The 19995-nt window shown below is 40.4% G+C and overlaps 1 protein-coding gene across 1 annotated transcript in view; it reads right to left on the bottom strand.

The window, feature by feature from the left end:
- Positions 1–5852, bottom strand: part of RHOJ (ras homolog family member J) — a 77290-nt gene extending 71438 nt beyond the window's left edge. Inside the window, exon 1 of the mRNA XM_026000546.2 lies at positions 5273–5852. Coding sequence (XP_025856331.1) covers positions 5273–5516 — 244 coding nt within the window. The 5' untranslated portion in view covers positions 5517–5852. The remainder of the gene's footprint in view (positions 1–5272) is intronic.
- Between the last annotated feature and the right edge of the window lie 14143 nt (positions 5853–19995).

Genomic DNA, 19995 nt, shown 5'->3' with positions numbered 1-19995 from the left:
AGCATGCTCTGTATATAAGAACTATGAGTTTGAGTGGGCCACTCAAAATTTAGGTAGGCTTCTGAGTATAATGCATAAGGAGCAATTTGCAGCTCATCTGTTTCCAAATGAAATTTACACATTGCAGGATTACATTATTCAACTGATGTGACATTGGCTATTGGTCAAGAAAACTCATCCTATGTTACAATTCCAGTAGACATAAAATGATACTTGTCAACAAAATAGTTCAAAAATAGAACAAGTTTACTAAATTTCTAAACATGTTCATTCCTAAAGATTGGACCAGCAGTTTGTTCATTTATTCAGCAATTTCAATGGACCAGAAATTACCTAAGTTCTAGAGGGACAAAGGTGATTAAGACATACCACTTCATTTATTCAATAACTATCTACTGAGAATCAACTCTATGTTGGGGTCTTTTTTTAAAGGCTGGAGATAGAGCAGTGAACAAGACAAAGTCCTTGTCCTCATCGAGTTCACATTCAAGTGTGGAATAAAAATGGTAAGCAAATAAATAGAAGTATAATGCCAGTAATGTGAAATGTCATGAATAAAGATGTAGCGGGTAAGAGGTTAAAGAGTAACTCGGTGTGTGTGTGTGTCTGTGCTTTTGTGTGTGGATGTGTTAAATAATGTGGTCAATTAAAGCTAGAGAGGATCCAGGGGAATAGTGTCAGGCTGGGGGAAGAGCAAGTGTGAAGTCTTCAAGGAAAATGGGATATCGGAGTATTTTAGGCATACCAAGTTGGCTGGTATGGCTAGAGAGAAATACTGAGGAGAGTTAGGAGGTGAAGATGGAGAGACGACAGGGCCAAGTCATGGAGCACATTGTAGAACATGATGAATGATGGGGTCTGAGTGTGAAGGGACTGGGAGATTTGAGCTGTGGATCACCCCCTTGCCAGCTGTGTGGAGAACTGACTAGAGGGGGGCAAGATTGGAAGCAGGGAATTGAGAGGTGATTACAGTAGTTTAGATGAGAAACGATGGTGACTTAGATGAGAGCGACACAATGGAGGTGCTAGACGTAAAGAGGTATTTTGACTGTTGTGCTGATCAGTAGTAGGGGTATTGTCATAGGAAGAAAGGAGCCAAGGATAGTACTGAAGTTTTTGTTCTCAGCAACTGGGTTCAAGATTGTGGTCATGTACTTGCATGGGGAAGTCTAAGGGAGGAGTAGATTGGGGGAGTTAAAGAATTTTGTTTTAACAGATTAAGTTGGAGATGCCTATTAGATATTCAGATGGACATTTGGATATATGAGTCGGGATCTCAGGGGAATATTGGGACCAGAGATAAAAATGTGGTAGCCATTGGTATATAAATAATAATCGAAGCCATGAGATTAGGTACAACCAACTTGGGCATGAACGTAAATTGAGAAGGGAACCGAGAAGGGACTGAACATTGAGGTTTGCCAACATACAGTGGTTGGGAAGAGATGGAGCAGGAGATGGAGAGAAATTTGCCAGTGAAGGGAATAAAAGCCAGGAGACATTGTTATCCCAGTAACCAAGCAAAGAAACAGTCTTGAAGCCATCCAATCCAGTAAGATAAGAATTGACCAGGGGATTTGGCAAGACACGACCTTCTCCCTCAGGAGCTCAGAGCAGAGTGGGAGTAAGAAAAACAAAGAAACAGGTAGATTGCTCTACGTGGTATAAGTTGCCTTCTAGAAATGTAAGCAAATTTCTGGAGCTGGGTTGAAAGTGGAGCAAGGAATTCTCCTTATGGAGCCAAGGAAAGAGGAGATGTACATTCGGGCAGAAGAAAAATACCTAAGATTCATAAACCTTAAATATTTTTTTTGGTTGGTCGTTAATTGTTTTTATAATCACTCATGCAAAACTGCTATTTCCCCTCCCAATTTAATACTCCACTTCTATTACTTTGTGCATATTTATCAATTATCAATACACATGATTACTATATTATAAAGACAATACATACATTTCATCCTATTCCTACTCCATTTGGAGGATCCTCTTAGAATTGCCATTTTCCTTTGTTGTAGTCTCTATCTTTTTATTTTAGAGGTGGAGAAGGGGAGAGGGAGAGAGAGAATCTCAAGCAGGCTCCATGCCCAGCACAGAGCTGATGCAGGGCTCCATCTCAGGACCCTGAGATCATGACCTGAGCTGAAACCAAGAGTTGGATGCTTAACTGACTGGGCCACCCAAGTGCCCTGTAGTCTTTATTTTTTTAAAAGATATTTTTCCCTTTTTAAAAGATTTTATTTATTCCTAAGACACACACACACACACACACACACACACACACACACAGAGAGAGAGAGAGAGAGAGAGAGAGAGAGATGGGCAGAGACACAGGTAGAGTGAGAAGTGGGCTCCCTGCAGGGAGCCCGACCTGGGACTCCATCCCGGATCTCCAGGATCAGGCCCTGGGCTGAAGGTGGCGCTAAACCTCTAAGCCACCCGGCCTGCCCCTTTATCTTTTAATTACATTCTAATTTCCTTCCATAACTGTGTGAGTGTAGAGAACTTATTCTTAACAATAATAGCTGCTATGTACCTAACACTTATCATGTGAGGCACTGGTCTAAGAACTTCACATATATTAATTTATTTTGTTCTCACAAACACTCCTAATACCAATGTTGTCTTGTGTGTGTGTGTGTGTGTGTGTGTGTGTGTGAGTGTGTGTGTGTAATAACTGAGGGACAGAAAGGTTAAGTGACTTGCTCAGGCCACACAGCAATGGCAGTGCTAGTATTAGGAGTGAGATCTCTGACTTCGAAGCCCACCACCTTGAGCAGTTTTTCTTATTGTTATATCCCTACTTTCCCAGGGTGGGCAGCTGTTAGGGGAAAAATTTTCCAGGGGTAGTTTCTCTTAGACATAAGCTGCAATTTTCTAAAGACTGGGCAATTCAGTTGCTGCTTGTGATTTCAGAATGGGCGAGTAGGACCCAGGGCCTGGGTACCTGATACTTGTTCACATAAGGAAGAGAGCATTAGTTCTTTTACAATTGACTGCAGGATTTCAGGTAACCACGTAGGGCTTTACAGTCAATCAGCTCATATATGGGGAGGCTGGTGGGGTACAAGGAGCTTGTCTTTGTGATGGAGATCTCCTTAGGAATGGAAATGTTCACTTCATTATGGATCCTAGATATGTGAGGCTCATGGCTTCATTTCCTTTACAAACTAACTGAAAGCACCTGGGATGATTGTGTACTTAAAAAGGTACAAAGTGTAAATCAAAGCAACAGTGTTTGGAAATGCCTACTATGCGCAATGTATGGCTTTGGGTAAAGTGGCTGCAGTTTCTTGAGAGGTAAAATCATAGAGCAGCCAAAATCTTTAAGATGCTTTGACGCACGAATAACAGTAAGTATATAGACAATTGAAATATAAAATAATTTCATCTTTGTGGAATCCAGGGGTAGTCCAGCCTTTGCTCGATCTCGAAAATTTTTTTTATAGGCTGCCTTTATCTCTAAAGATGGTTTTATCCTCTTTCTTTCTGAGAGACTTTCTTTATATAGACTGATAATTGGTTGAACCAATAGATGGGGACCGGGATACATCATTTTCAAAAGGACTTGAGGTCTCTTCCTTTAGTAGACTTTGCCCCCCCACCCCGCCCCGATCTAAAAGTTTTTGAAATTAGGTACCAGCCAGTTTTCCTTTCCTAGCAGAAAAGAGGATGTGGAATAAATAATTTGGTAAGATGTTTCCATGTCAAGTATTTTGGTAACTTACTTAGTTACTTATTTACTTTTAATCTTATTAGGCTTTTTTCTTTTCTTTTCTTTTTTTTTTTTTTTGGTTTGTTTTTCTTTTTATTCTGTTTTCATTAAAATATTCTTCTCTGGGTGCAGTCATTATATTTTCAGAAAAGCTTAAGGGAGCCAGCCTTAAAATTTGCTCTTAATTTTTACAAATATAAAACAAACTTCTGGGAAGTAGATACTATTTTCACTGTGGTACTCTCCCAATCTGCTATGTAATATTGTCATAAATCTTGTAACGGTAGGAGAAGGAGGAGATTTAGGTGATTGTTTAGCTCTGGAAAAGAAGCTACTTCCTAACAGAGAGGATTTCAAATGGCCACATAGCAAAGCCAACATTCACACAGGTTTCCTGTGGGCCACTTCCCCTTTGCTGAACCTGACCCAAAGCCAAGGTGAAGGAAGGAAGAATTTCCTTTTATGAAGTCTCAAATCTCTGATAACTCACCGAAGCTGATCATTTTGTTGAAAAAAAAAAAAAAACCCTATAAAGTTAGGCTACTGTAAACTTGAAGAATTTCATGAAGTTGCTTTTGAAGAACAATATTTGCTTTGGAAATGAAGAGAAAAAGTAAGAATCAACATGGAAAAATTGAGATAAGCTATCCCATTGATAAGAACACCTACAAACTTTAGAACACTCAGAAAACAAAAGTAACTGAAAAGATTAAGTTGTGGTGGCTACCTTATTTTAACTGTCACGCCTTAAAATATTTTATGTCCAATTTCATCCTTTCTGGACATAGTTTAAAATGATTCAAATAAAAAAAATAAAATGATTCAAATGTTATTTTCATCTTTTACCTTAAAAACGTACTAATTAAACATGTTCCTTTTAATTCAAGATACATACTATACTGCCTAATGGACACTTGAAACCTTTTCGTATTCCTCCCTCCAATATTTCGTATTCCTCCCTCCAACCGCCCCCCCCCCCAATCTACAGCCCCAGGAAAATAAAAAAGTACAATAGTACAGCCACCGATCGTTACAGAAAAATGAGTGTTCTAATGTTTGTTCATCTTACCATTTCATTTATGAATGGCATGGGGTACATACATGAAAAGTGGCAAACTTCTTTCCCTAGTTGTGTGGTTAGTGGTGATTTTTTTTTTTTTTTTACAAAAAAAAAAAAAAAAAGTGTATTGCAATCACACTACATTTTAGAACGTTTGCGTAAAAAGTTAGCAATCTCCAGGCGCACATGGAGTGAAATCCCTGGCCCCAGTGCCTGGAGAGCAGGTCCAGGGTATTTCCCCAGTGTTAGTCATCTGATTTAAGGGTTTAAGGGGGGCGGGGGGAGGAGTGTTAGGATGCCCATCGATGTAGGAATTGTCCTAATAGTTCCAGCAAAGATCTTGGCTGTGTGCTCCGCTCCGGGACCTGGCCACTGCCGGCCCGCACCCCACACTGCCTGCTCTTAGAAATAAAGCAGGCCCCTGTGAGTTGGGGTGTGGCCGCCCGCACGGTGCCCCCCGCCCCCCGCCGCAGGGGCAGGCTCTCCACCGTCCTTACCTGCATAGTGGTCAAACACAGTGGGCACGTACTCCTCTGGGAAGGCGTCGTTGGCGTAGCTCATCAGCAGGCAGGTCTTCCCCACGGCGCCGTCCCCCACCACCACACACTTCAGCATCTTCTTGTCCTCGGTGCCGCTGCAGCCGCAGCTGCGGTCGCCTCCCTCCGGGCAGTGCATCCCGGCGGCTCCAGCTGCGGGGACGGTGCAGCCGCCGTGGGTCCTCCGGCTGCTCCCGAAGCCCATGGAGCGCGGCGGGCGGGCGGCGGGCGGGCTCCCGGTCACTCGGCCTCGCTTCGCGAGCCTGGGGTGGCGCGGACCTGGCCCGGGCAGCTGGCACGTGCCCTCGCGCTTACCATACTGGTCCGGAAAGGCAGCGCACGTTTGGGAGAATGCTCAAAAGCCCCTGTCCCTGTTCCCCTCTAGTTTGAGCTAAGAACCCCTCATCCTCTCGGATTTCTAGGGGCTGGCGGGCCGTCCCGAAACGTCAACCGCCTGCGGTTCCCTGGCGCTCCCCCCGCCCGGCCGGCCCAGGACACGTTGGGGTCCTGCTCAGCCTTGCCCCCTTACCCCTTCGCATCTAACATGGAGGGAAGCTGGGCTTTTTAATGGAGTTTCCCCCTTGCTTCCTCCAGCTTGCGAGTATCAGGAAATCATGGGTTTCCTGCTGCATTCCATATTAGGATCAGTGGGCTGGGGAAGGCTGCAACAATGGGAGCTCTGTGTGCGTGTGTTTGTACTTGTGGGGAACGCTGCCAGGGCAGGGAGTGGGAAAACACTAGGGGTCCCACTGCAGACTCAAGCTGTCAGACTTCCTGTTTCATCTGCTGCTGGGGAGGCTGTTTGCCTGGGGCTGGCTGGGAAGAAGCTGACGACAGGGGAGTGCTGTCCGCCCCAGACACAGAGGGAATGGTTTAGGGGAGCAGAGGGAACCACAGCAGCCCGGTGCAGGATAACATATGACATCATCCCTCACTGAGTCACCAGCGAAAAGCTCTGCAAAGTAGAAATGGACAGTTCTGCCCATATTTCAACGAGGGACCTCAGGAAATCCATCCAGGCGAGAGAGAAGAAAACCTTCCAGAAATACACTGTGTCGAAGGGAGACATTCTTACAGATCATAGGTGTAATATGCGTGATCAAGTTTATGAGCTGCCGCATTTGAGCACAACACTCAGACGTGTACCCAGACATAAACATCTGTGTGGTTGTAGCACATAAGAAATCAGCCAGACACGGGACATTTGCAGCTTCTTATTAGCGAATAAACACTACATGTGCTTGGCTTAAGCTCTTGGAAATGAGAGTACGCAGGATGGCTTCCTTGGTTTCCTTCAGGTCCCCAAATGCTGCTTTTGCGTGAACAGTTTCCTTCGTGATTTACTCCTGTCTCCTTGGGTCAGCCTGGTCCTCTTCCATTACAAAAGAGCCATTGGCAGCTAATTTATTTGTCCATTGGGTTGCTCAAAATGAAGCCCCCTTGAAGCCCTGTGTTTGATTAATGTACTTGGTCTTAGAGGAGGTGTGGAACTCTGCAAATGATTTTGGCAAATGGATCAAGTACTTTTTTGATGGGGGGAATCTCCGTTAATTTGAGATTCATGAGCATTTATTTTCGAGCATTTAGATTATCCGATTGATTTGAGAAGGGTTTTTTTCTTTTCTTTTTTTTTTTTTGTAGAGGAGATGGGAGAGAAGTCTGTTTTAATAGGCAGCTAACAATAATATATGCAATATAATAATATACAGTAATATAGAATATGTAGTATTATAATGTGTATATATATAAAAGGATACATACTCATATATGCTACAGTGTAACAGATATAGCCCCAAATTTCTTCTCTTTTAGATTATAGTAACATTCGCCATAGTGCTTCATATCCCATATATTTTTTTCCCCAGGCTCTGTTGCCATAACAAACAACTCCCAAAGCTCAATTATTTAAAGTTATATGTATTTCTTGTTCATATTGTTTTCCATTTTGCATATTTTTGTCACCCTCATTCAGGGATCTAGCATGGTGGAGCAGCCACACTGAGAGCATGGATGATCACTGTGGCTGAAGAAGAAACTAATGTGGTCAAATGGCATTGGCTCCTAAAGCTTCCTTCTCACAGTGACATTTCTGCTTGCATTAACTGGCCAAAGCGAGTCATATACCCATGCTAGGTTCAGCAGGGTCAAAAGTATAATCCTACTATGTGCCAGGAAGGAGGGAACCAGATATTGGTGAACAGCCTGAATGGTTTACAGATAGTTCAGACAACAGGGATAATGTAGTTAGTCGAGATTATGTTAGCAGTACTAAAGTTAAATTCTTTATGTTTAATGTCATTCAGGAGCATTTGAAATCACCTATGACTGCATGTGATTTATACAGTTTTATTTTCATTTAATCTACCCGAAACATCTGGAATATGTCATAATAAAATTGCAACTTGAAAACTTATGTTTTTCTTCTAGAAAAAACCCTCAAGTGTGAAGGTGGCAGCCAAGCAAATCTGTTCAGAGTGGTTGACAATGCCAGGAACCCCAAACTGAAGGTGATGAACAAGACTGCTTTGAGCACAATGTGATGATATGTGCTTGCTAGAACCTTGAAGGGGTTCTGATTTTGACTTTGTCCCTGAGATCACGCAGTAAATATGGCATGGAGTAAATCCCTTCAAATATGGAGTTCTCAAACAATGGCTGGCCCCACACTTACAAGTATGCCTGGGCTCACTGAACACTTGGCCTAAGAAAAACTGAGAAATTGGATTGGATGAAATTTAGCTACATCTGTGTTTAACCCTAAGTTTTGTGTTATCACGCACAGATATTTGAGTCCATGCCAATTGATACTTGATTACAAATTGGGACACCTAAGAGTACTGAAAGCAGCCAGTTACGGTCTTTACCTCCTATTCAGAGGATTGGCAAATCTACCAGATTGGCTTGTATGCAAAGATGGGTCATGGTTATTGAGATTGTTGAGTATTTCCCAAAATAAACATGTCCCATCACTCTTTACTGCCCCCAGACTGAATATTTATAAGAAAAAAAAATGTTTGAGATGTTTATGGAAAGCGGCCAAAAAAAAAAAAAAGTTAAAGTTTTAATAGCCTGCTGATTCTATGGATCACATTGCTCATGTGAGAATAAATCTTGTTAAATATGAAAAGATTGACTTGAGCCAGAGTAACAAGATTTAAAGAAAAAAAAAGTAAAGATAATTCAGCCTTGTTTTTATAGATACATGAGTCCATAGAACTGTGACTGCTTTCTTGTCTAGGTAGAATGGTCAAGAATATACTTTAATTCCAAAGATTTATGGTTATGAATTTAGAAGTGGTAGGAACACCATTTACTGAGATAGTTTCAACCGGATGCCTGTATTTTAAGGATCTTGGCCATTTGAATGACCGAGTGGTGGTTTCGTAGCCATTAATTATTGGTTTACCTCGAGCACCAAGTTTACACAAACTTACCAGTACGCGGTGAAATCTTGTTGGGTGATATTTCCTGCTTTTTTCTGAGTTCTCTGTTCCTTGGCTCCCTCTTGTCCTCTGAGCTTTGGCTTCACATGAATTTTCCCAAATGCCAGCAGAGCATTTTTGCATGGAATTCTGACTTCTCTGTTTGCTTTAGTTTTAGTATGACTTTAATAAAAGAGCCCAGATTTTTCTCCCCTATTTTTTTTCTTTTGTGCTTGAAACTAGAAGTTGTACAGGGAAATAAGGCAATTGGATCAGAAACTCTGATTCTGGATTAGCCACTACGTAGGAGAATGTTTTGACTCCAGTCTCAGGAATGTGGGATGTGCTGTGGTTAAGGTGATTCTGAGATGTCCAGCCCAGTCACAAGTCATCCCCTGTTCCACAGGAAGCCCTCCGCGGGGCTAATGTGAAAGTCAGACTGCTGGTGGTGGTGGCCAGGTGGGAGAAAGGAAGGGACAGCATGGTTCTAGCAGTTCTGACCCAAATTCAGTTGGGGCACTGCTAAAACTTCACAGGATGTCCTAGGACTGGCCTGGTCTGGAACAGCTGCTCCCCCAGAGGGATGAGTCATTATTATAAGGAACACTCATACATTTGTGTTTTTTAATCTTTCAGACCACCTGTACTCAGCCTCTGGCTATTGCCCATGTTATAATCATGTCATGTGATATGATATAATATCATAATCATCAGCCATATTTTCTTGGATATGATCTTTTTATAGGTTTAGAAATGGCTTTCTTTCTTTTTTTTTTCTTTGAGGATTTTTCTTTCTTTGCTGAATCTCTTAATTATGATAGAAGTAGTTACATGTGAATCTCAGGCAGATGGGGACTTCTTTTTGTCCTAGGAAAGAAGAGGCTGATTTGGTGAGTAATGATAAAGGTGTGTGTGCGTGTGTGTATGTGTGTACGTGTGTATGTGTGTGTGTGTGTGTGTGTTCTATATTTCACTATTGCATATCTTAACTCTGAACACAAAGTTTTGTCCCAGACTTGTGGATCATCTATTAAAAAATGTTTTTTTGGTCTTCCTCCATAGAAAACTAGTAGTTAGGGATTTTTCAGGTTCCCACTAGCTGGAAAATCTGGAGATAGCTAACAGTTTGGAAAGAAATTTCCCATTGATTCCTGATTTTCCAGACTGATAGAGATATGTTTTGGAAGGCAGACAAATTTGAGGTTGAGGTGGTGCTGAGTTGTTTCTCTGTCAAGATCATGGAGCAGGAATAGTTTTTGGAAATAGCCATCTTGGAGTCAAGCAAAGATCTTTGAGGATTATTTCAGCCTGTTAGTGATATGGGCCCAAGATGCCGAAAGTCATCGGATTGGTCATTATCTGAGTGGAAGAGCATGAGTGTCACTGCCACAAGCTGAACTTCTGTGGGCTCAGGGCCCTGCCACAATCTTATTGCCCTTTTTACTTGTGGGATCTACTGGGGAAAGTGAGAAAGATTTGTGTAAATCTTCACCTCTGCTAGAAAAACAGCTTCAAATTTGTCCTCTACTTATGATGTACTGTTGTTACCTGAAAAATTAAGACAAAGATTGAAGAGTTGAAGGACAGAGGACATGGGATTCTGTTGTATACAGTAGGTGTTTTGGTAGTTGTAACCAGATTAAACCCACAAAGGAATCCTCCTGAGAGCCTGCAGTTTACTGACCAACTCCTTGTTGGTGGGACACTAAATGCAGAGGGAAATGCAATTCTACTCCGTGGACTTAATGTGTCTGATCACACTTTCTGAACAGCCCATTTGCTAATTAATTTAAATCACCCGCATCAGAAAAAATAGAGACATAAAGACTATCAGTGCTTAAATGAGACCTCAGTTCAGATCTCAGTTTTGGTGTTTGTGTACGACACAGACTGAGAGGAATGATCTGGAAACTAAGTCCCAGGGGGTAAGTAGAAGAGAGAGGAGAAAGAAAACAGCTTCAAACAATCTATTAAAACCCCCAGGACAAAGGGAGGAAGACAAAGTCTTTTGTGATTGTAACCCCAGCAACCAGGGGCAGAAGGTAGGCTGAGTCATTATGTGAAAGGATACATGGTTTTCAGGTTGAGTGCCATAGAAGAGACTCCCTTCTTAATTGTCAAGGTGAAGAATTCTCACAAAGTGTTTATTTTCCATTCAATTTATGAAATTTTCTTTTTTTGTGAATTTTTAAAAAAGATTTTATTTATTTTGAGAGAGAGGGCATGAGTGAGGTGGGGGTAGGGGACAGAAGAGAGGGAGAAGTAGGCCCCACGCGAAGCAGAGAGCCCAATTCAGGGCTCCATCCCAGGACCCTGAGATCATGACCTGAGCTGAAGACAGATGCTTAACAGACTGAGACACCCAGGGAGCCCAACTTTAAAAAAAAAATTTCTATCCACTCTTTATTGTGCTGACTTATTAAAAGTACTGTGGATATTTCAACAATATTAGTGCTTTTTAATTTGCCTCTATTGTTTTGGATGATATTACATTTGGAAGTTATTTTGTACTTTACCTTACTTTTTAGAGAATTGAAAAAATTGTAATTAATTTTGTGAGATATATATCTCTTGTCTATCCTGAAAGGTAACATGTTTGTACTATAATTTTGTATGATAAAATAATATAGTTTTTACTTTATAATGAGAAGATTGGTAATAGGCTTAAAATGCTTTTGTTTTTATAAATTTCACATATGCAATTTTTTATCTAAACTTTGTTTTGTTCTTTCATATTGAAAGGAAAGTGATCCTCCAAAACTACGCACATCTCTGAAGCATTCATGGCTAATTCCAATTATACCAAATGCTTAGTACCATCATTTGTTTATCTCAGACATGGAGACTTCATGATAATTGCTATCCATTCTGTAAATGCCCAAAGATTTATTTCTGTTGTATTTTTTTTATTATTATTATGTCTCAACATTTTTCAGAATCTCAATCTCATTGAGTCTGGGAGGGACTTTTTATAATTATCAAATTCAACTTTTTAAATAATAAAGGACTTTTTCTTACAAGGAGGCTCAAAGACTGTGCCTTTGCATGAATACTATTCTTCACTATGTAAAGCAGCAACTACTATTATTTACTATTTGGATAATCACGGCCTAGCTGGCTTTGTAGTGGACATTTTTTGCTTTTGACTAAGTTCGCTTTCCTCTTTTGGTAATGGCACTCTAATTTTTCCTTCTACCTTCTACCTTCAGCCCAAATTGGTCAGCTTGGGCTAACCCCACTCTCTAGTGTAGAAGAGGGTACACGATCCAGGTTTGGCAAATAAGAATGATCTCTGGGGCTTTTTGCTGATGCTCTCCAGAAATAGGTGCTCTGCTCTCACCAAGAATTTCTTTCATGAAGGATCACATAAGGATCACTTGGTGGAAAGATCCTGCCTGATGCTGATAAAAATGATGATGATAAAGCAGTTTATTTGTTTTCTTAATTAGGCTCCACACCCAGCATGGAGCCCAACATGGGGCTTGAACTCACAAACCTAAGATCAAGACCTGACCTGAGATCAAGAGTTGGATACTTAACTAAGCCACCCAGGTGCCCCCAGTAATTTATATTTTTAATTCATTTAATCCTCCCCCAAAACCTATGGAGTGAATATTATCTCCTCCATTCTTATTAAAAACTGAGGCTAATTGTAGTCAGGTAATTTGTTTAGTGTCAAACAGCTAGGAAGTGGTGGATCTGGGATTCTAAATCTGGCAGCCCATTTCTAGAGCTCATGCTTTTGCCATTATACTAAAGAAAAACGTGGCTGAAAGAGAGAAAAACAGATTCCTGATCACATAATTTGAGCTCTTGGATTAAACTATTCCTAACATAGCTCTAGATTTCCCATTTGAATTAGTCACAGCATTATCTTTTTGGTCGGGAAGGATTCGGGAAGGATTTCTACTACTTGCACTTGAAAGAGCCCCAACTGGTGCCTGAAAGAGCAATGGGAAGTCTTGGATAAACTGCCACATGATATTTGAGACAATGCATGTAGAGATGACTTTCTTAACAGAGCTATGAAATGCTAGAGTATCTTCAGGTACATGTGATTATAATTTGCGTTGTGTTGCTCTTCAAATTTGGGCTTTTGTGTTTACATATTTACATTGGTTTGAACTGAATGTTTGTGTCCCCATCCAAAATTCACATGTAGAAACTCAATGTGGTGATATTAGGAAGTGGGGCCTTTGGGAGGCGATTAGGGCATGAGGGCAAAGCCCTCATGAATGAAATTAGTGCCCTTATAAAGGAGACCTCAGAGAGCTCCCTTGCCCTTTCTGCCATATGAAGACACGGAGAGAAGACAGCAATCCATGAACTAGGAGGCAGGTTTCCACCAGATAATCAAATTTGCCAGCACCCTGATCATAGACTTCCCAGCCTCCAGGAGTGTGAGCAACACATTTCTGTTGTTTATAACACTTATGGTATTCTGTTATAGCAGCCCAAATGGACTAGGGTAGTGGTTAAGAACTAGATGCAAGTCACTTAAGCCCCCATTTGTGTAGATTCTGAGACAATCCTCATCAAATAATAATCCTTTGTCTTTTAAATAAAAATATATTAATAACACCTCTATCAATGTAGTCATGCATATATAAAAGATCTAAGAAACAAAATTAGATCCAAATTAGCTTAAGCCAAAGGAGATTTATAATCATGTAATCGAACATTCCAGGGAAGCTGGGTTTGGCTGACCTAGGACTTAATGTTGCCAGTAGGATTCATTCTTGGCCTTCTACTTCTGGGCAGGCTCCATCCTCAGCATATCCAGGAAACTCCACAGCCACAAGGGAGGTGAGTTTCACTTCTTTGGCTACCTCACCCAGGAGGGAGGAGAGTATGTGTCTCAGGATTTCCTGCATGAGGCAGCCAGGTTTCTCTGACTTAGGTTAAGTGAGATATACTGATGGGTTTAGGCTGAGTGGGTTCCACTCCTGGTGCCCACGGGATACAAAATGGAAGATCGAGTTGAGAGAGGAAACTCCAGATATTGATGTTAGGAAGGAGAATGTTAAATATAATAACAATAATAGTACTACTTGAAGTTACAATGATAATAATAATAACAGCTAATAATACAGTGCATATTATATGTTGACATTTATTAGCATATTTAATCCTTACCACAACTGTATGAGATGAGTACCATTAAATTCTCATCTTACAGAAAAAAGATAAGGAAAGATTTAAAAATACATATTCCTTAATTTTTAACCTTGATTACCTTTTATTAAACATTGTGATTGGGGATCCCTGGGTGGCTCAGTGGTTTAGCGCCTGCCTTTGGTCCAGGGCGTGGTCCTGGAGTCCCAGGATCGAGTCCCCCATCAGGCTCCCTGCATGGAGCCTGCTTCTCCCTCTGCCTATGTCTCTGCCTCTCTCTCTCTGTGTCTCTCATGAGTAAATAAATAAAATCTTAAAAAACAAACAAACAACATTGTGGTCAATCGCAGTATTTGGTAGTATATTTGTGTGACAGTACTTGATAGTATATTTGTATGACTTCCTGAGTGGTGAATGGGGAATAGATAGATATTAGTATATTACCCAGGAGCCAAACTTAAGGATTCTCTAGAGTTAAATGAAGATATATATTCATATTCCCAAATATCTAAATATTACAAATTATCTCTTTTTTTGTTTAAGCCATGAAATATATTTTACTTGGAACTTACCAGTTGTCTTGCAATAATATAATATATTGTGATAGTGAAAAATATTTTTTCATCTTACAGGTGAGGTGACCAAGACCCAGAGAGAGGAAGCTCACACAGCTAGGAAGAGGCAGAGCCAGGATTCATGCAGGCACTCTGGCTATAGAACCCGCCCTGTTTACCTGGCTGTGTTAAGAATGGATGGTGAGTCACAAACAAGGAGTGTCCTATGCTCAATTTCCCTCCAGTTATAATCCTTAGCCTTTTATTTAAGACCTTGTAAAGCCATAGCAATGTTCAGTGTTGTGCCATACAATCCAAGTCTCCTTTACACTGTTTGTGGTGATCCTGTAAGTCATGTAGGGTAGCCAATCAGTTTCTGAACTCTTGTCCTTTCGGTCAATGTCAATACTCCTTTATTCTTACTGAAGGTGTTGATAAAGAACCATACATCTTTATGAATCATCTCTGCAGCTGATTCCAATTTTTCCAGAGTCAAGGATGACAGTCAAATACCCTTCTCCCTTGTTTGTCTTTATGGCTATCATTTGCATAAACACCATATGATCAGGACGGTGGGTAAGGGTGAAACTGTTGCTTGGTATTGTGATATCTTTAGCTTCATGTTTCTTGATTTGATATAGAATAAGAGCCATCTAACCATTTATTTGGTTTAATTTTTGTTTTCTTTTTTCCAGGAGATAAATTTGGCACATAATAGGAAACATTTATTTCCTTCTACTCTTATGTACAGAAGCTTATTGTCAGATAAGTTGCTGCCTTTGATACCAACTTAAAAAAAAAAAAAAGGAGTAAATACCATTTTGCCCACTCTCTTCTTTCCTCCAAAATATATCTTGGATATAACCCATGTTTTAAAAAACTAGCTATCACATTCTCTATGCCATGAAAACATAAGATACTGTTACTAGGCCAAGTCTACTTGATGAATAACATAGCATCTTAGGAGAATAATTATATTCATTTCTAACACTCTTTTCTTCAGTTAACATCTATCTCCTGCACTTTTCTTAATATTTCTTATACCATTGGAATCAATAAAATGCTTAATCTGAAATTATTCTGGATTGAAGAACTTTTAAAAAAATGTTGCAATTTTCTTTATGTCATTGGGAAAAGTTCCCTTAGGGTAAATGTGGGCCTTCAAAATCTGGTTCAGGAGATGGGATTTGTGAAACCTGATTAGCTAACCTTCTATGGTTTTAGACTCTGCGTAAACTGAAATATACTGAAAGAAGCAGACTCCATAAGATGGAATGACAGCTTAATTGCCTTGATAAGCATTTTGTAGAAATATAGATTTTCTGGTGTCTTCTTTAAGCCTTTCCTTATCCTCAGAAATAATTCTACAATTGATGCTGGGTATAACATAGCTCCTCTCATGGTTATGTTAGAAAAATCACACGAGCATTTTGAGAAAAAAAGGGTTCTTCTGTGAGGCACTAGGGTAAACCATTAAAACCAGGATGGCAGTTTCTGCTTAGATACCATCATCCCTCCACCCTTCCCAATTCCAAGCTAGATGTCATCATGTGCAAGCTCTAGCTGAATCTGAACATGGCCATCAAATTCTTCTCAACCCAGTGCTCCAGGCATCTTCCACAGACTGAATAGTATGTAAAGTAAAATCCTTTTCCAGCCCTGCTCAACCTTCACCAGAATGAGCAAGTAACACTTCCTGTGATCAAGGAGGAAGGAGAAAAAGGAGATGGGCCTTCTGACATTTAGTGAACAATTATTACATGTTAGGCACTGTACTGAGAATTTTTGCACACTTATCACATTTAATCCTTTCAAAAATCAGAGACGAGTGATGCGATTTTCGTTGTTCTTAAATGGAAATGAAATCTCAGGCTCATAGTCACAGAGCTGGTAGGTTAAGTGATGCACTGGGGATTCAAGTCCAAGTCTGAATCTGAAGGCCATATCACAAGATTTGAAGGCTCTTCAAATCTTTTTAGAATCACTGTTAATAATCAATTGTTTGTGTGGTTTTTAAGTGTGTAGTTTTAGTTTGGGGAAATAGCTGGAAGTACAGTTCACCATGGACTTATTAATTTCTGCAACAGACATTCATTGAGCACGACTAGGTGCTGGTAATATTGTGGTGAACTGATCATATAAAAACCATCATTGCCCTTGTGGAGCTTACATATCAGTGGGAGGAGGTAAATAATAAATAATGAACATAGCAAATATGTAAATTACCTTAATAGGTGGTAAGTGCTATTGGAAAATAAGACTATGATAAGATAGGGATAATTGGCCAGGAGAGGGGTGGAGTAGAAAGTATTTCTCAAAGGTTGAATGTTTAATAGGGGATAGGGTATGTGAGGAAAGAATATTCTAGACAGAGGACAAGCCTGTGCAAAGGCCCTAATTTGAAGATATCCTTGGGAAGTTTGAGCCCCAGTGTGCCTGAAACAGAATGAGTAGTAGTTTGATTCATGAGAATGAAACAGAATAAAGCAATGGAAGGAGCAAAGTGCCAACTCTGAGATCTTTAGATCCTGGTATGGACTTTGGTCAGTGTGATAAAGAGCCTCTGAAAGGTTGGAACAGAGGAATGTTGTGATTAGTTTTTTAATTTTTTTTTAAAGATTTTATTTCTTTATTTGACAGAGAGCAAGAGAGCACAGAGGGAGCAGCAGAGGGGGAGGGAGAAGCAGGCTCCCCACTGAGCAGGGAACCTGATGCGGGGCTCAATTCCAGGATACCAGGATTATGACGTGAGCCAAAGGCAGGCACTTAACCGACTGAGCCATCCAGGCACCAGTGATTGGGTATATTTTAAAATGGTTACTCTGGCTTCTGTGAAAAATATGGACTGGAAGTGGGGGTAGAATAAAAGCAAGGAGAGCAGTTGTAATAATTCAAGTGAAGTATGGGTGGCTTGGACCAGAGTGGAAGTGGAGAAACAGGTCACATTCTGGGTATACCAGTGATCTGAGGGAATGGATATAGGTTATCAGAGAATAAGAGGAATCAGGGATGAACCCTAAAGGTTTTGTTCTGGGCAACTGGAAAGATGGAACTTCCATTAACTGAGACTGTAAGTGGAAAATCAAGGGTAGGGAAGATCAAAATTTCAGTTTTGGGGATGATGTGTCTGTTAGACAAAGAGGACATACAAAGTATTGGATTTCAGAGGAGAGCTAGGGCTGGAGATGTGGATTTGCTTCCCTGGAAAAAAGGAGAAAGGTTAGAGGTTAGAGAAGCAAAAGGATTGAGGAGAAGCAAAGACAGTGCCTCAAGAAGGAATCTGTGAGAGTGTGGTGTCCAGAGGAGCAGGTAAGAAGGTATTTCCTAGAGGAGGCAGTAATCAACAGTGCAAAATGCAGTAAGAGGAGGGCTGATAACTGACTGTGGAATTTTGCAATGTGAAGGTCACTGGTGATCTTGATAAGGCTGGTTTTGGTGAAGTTAATGGGAACAAAAACTTGATTGGAGAGATTTTAGAGAGGGATCAGAGAAATCAGAGATTTCTTTCCTTGAAAAGGAGTAACAGCATAGTTTTTATGCTAATGGGAGTGACATAATGAAAAGGAAAAAATTGATATAGGAGATGGAGGGAGAATTGCTGGTGAGAGGAAAGGTGTTCACAAGCATTTGCAATGAGGGAAGAGCTAAAAATATTTCTTCGTGAGGATCTGATAGTGACAGCTTTATGTCATTGACATATATTTTCAAGTGGTTTGCTCAAGTGGTGTATATTACTGATATCAGCATCTCAAACAGCCTGATCCATTATTTTGGCATATTGAGATTTTTAATACTGAGAGTAAAATGACAGAGTTTGTTCTAAGAATGACCTACAGTGAAAAGAGCTCCATTGCTGAGAAGTTCATTTTTCCCAGCACATGATGATGTTTTTCTCTGATCCCAGGAAAAACCGATTATGTATTACAGGGGTATATTTGAAAGCCAAATCTGAATGCTACAGTTGACCCTGAAGAAATGTGGTTAGAATTGGATGCTCTCAGAGTGGATTGAGAATTGGATCAAATTGCTAACCTTTCTGCTTTTGTGTGTCTTGGGTTCCTTGACTCAGCATCTGATAGAGCTTTGAAAGTAGTCTTTAGACAAAAATCATCCTATAATTTTTGGATCATCTGCTTAATTCAGTTATGAGCTGTCTGGAGATCCATCCTAGATTGCCATTCCTGATGTCCACAACTATAATTTAGGATTTTAAAATTTATTAGAAATAAAATATAGGAAAATAAGCCACCTAAAGGTGGATGAAAACTGATCTATGAACTGGATGTCTTGGTGAAAAACTGCAAACAATATACTGTCTCTCACTTATATAGGACCATGTTCATTTTTATTTTTAAATTATATTTTTATTATTTTAAATTGGATTGAGACTTTGGTTCTTTATTTAACCTAAAGTTTGTAGCACTGTGTCAAATGACTGCCCATCATGTGGTCTTCAGCTGTCAAGGGTTGGAGGAAAATTAGGCTAGGTCATACAGAAACATATAGGCTTTGAAAAAATGTTTGAATTGTATTCAAGGGCAGTAGGAAGCCACTGGGACACATTAAAACAATAGGAAGCCACTGTGACACATCTCACTGGGCAGTGAGATGTTTACAAGTTTTTAAATAAAGATCACTTAGTTCTTGTATTTGTTAGAGAGGTACAAATGTGGAATTAAGGAAGTTAACAACAGGCTGGTCTATTTGAGGGGTGATGGTTATTTGGACTGGCGTCGTGGCAAAGGAGAGAGTAATATTTAACATTTATTGAGTACTTCCTATAAGAATCCTATGAAGGAGATACTATCATTGGTCCCAATGTTACATATAAGGAAACTGAAGCACAATGAGGCAACGTGACTTGTCCAAGGTTACACAGCTGTGAGATTGAAGCTTGGCTTTTAATCTAAGTAACATTTTGCCATAATTAATGATCTTTTTAAAAGATTTTATTTATTTATTCATGAGAGACAAAGAAAGAGAGGCAGAGACACATAGGCAGAGGCTGAAGCAGGCTCCTCGCAGGGAGCCTGATGTGACACTTGATCCCCGACCCCGGGATCATGTCCTGAGCTGAAGGTAGATGCTCAACTGCTGAGCCACCCAGGCGTCCCCATAATTTATGATCTTAATTACTAAACTAACTTGCCTCTATTCGAGGGAAATGAGAGAAGTCAATAAAGCTATATTTAGAGGTGAGATTGGGAGGATTTGATACCTGACTGGTTGTGGAGAGAAGGTAGAAGGTAAGATGGAACATGCAGAGATGACTCCCGTGTTTCTCTCTGAATCAACTAGAAGGATTCAACATTTGTTAAAACAGAGAAAGAGTGGAGGACACCTAGATTTAGAGGAGAATATCAAGTGTGCCGTTTGGCAGGTACAGGTTAAGCTGCTTGCGAGACATCCAAGTGAAGATGGTCCATGTGGAATTGCAGCTCCGAAGAGGTCTGGGTTGGAGAGATCCACTTGGGGACTGTGGTTCATTGGAAAATGTGGTTGGGCTCTGAGTTGACCTATGAGCAACACAGCACCTGGTATATAACATAGGCCAGTAATACTGAAGGAATGAGTTTGTAGAGTAGCCATGATC

This window comes from Vulpes vulpes, chromosome 6 (genome assembly GCF_048418805.1).
Source record: "Vulpes vulpes isolate BD-2025 chromosome 6, VulVul3, whole genome shotgun sequence".
NCBI classification, from domain to species: Eukaryota; Metazoa; Chordata; class Mammalia; order Carnivora; family Canidae; genus Vulpes; species Vulpes vulpes.
This window is presented reverse-complemented; position numbering and strand designations above follow the sequence as displayed.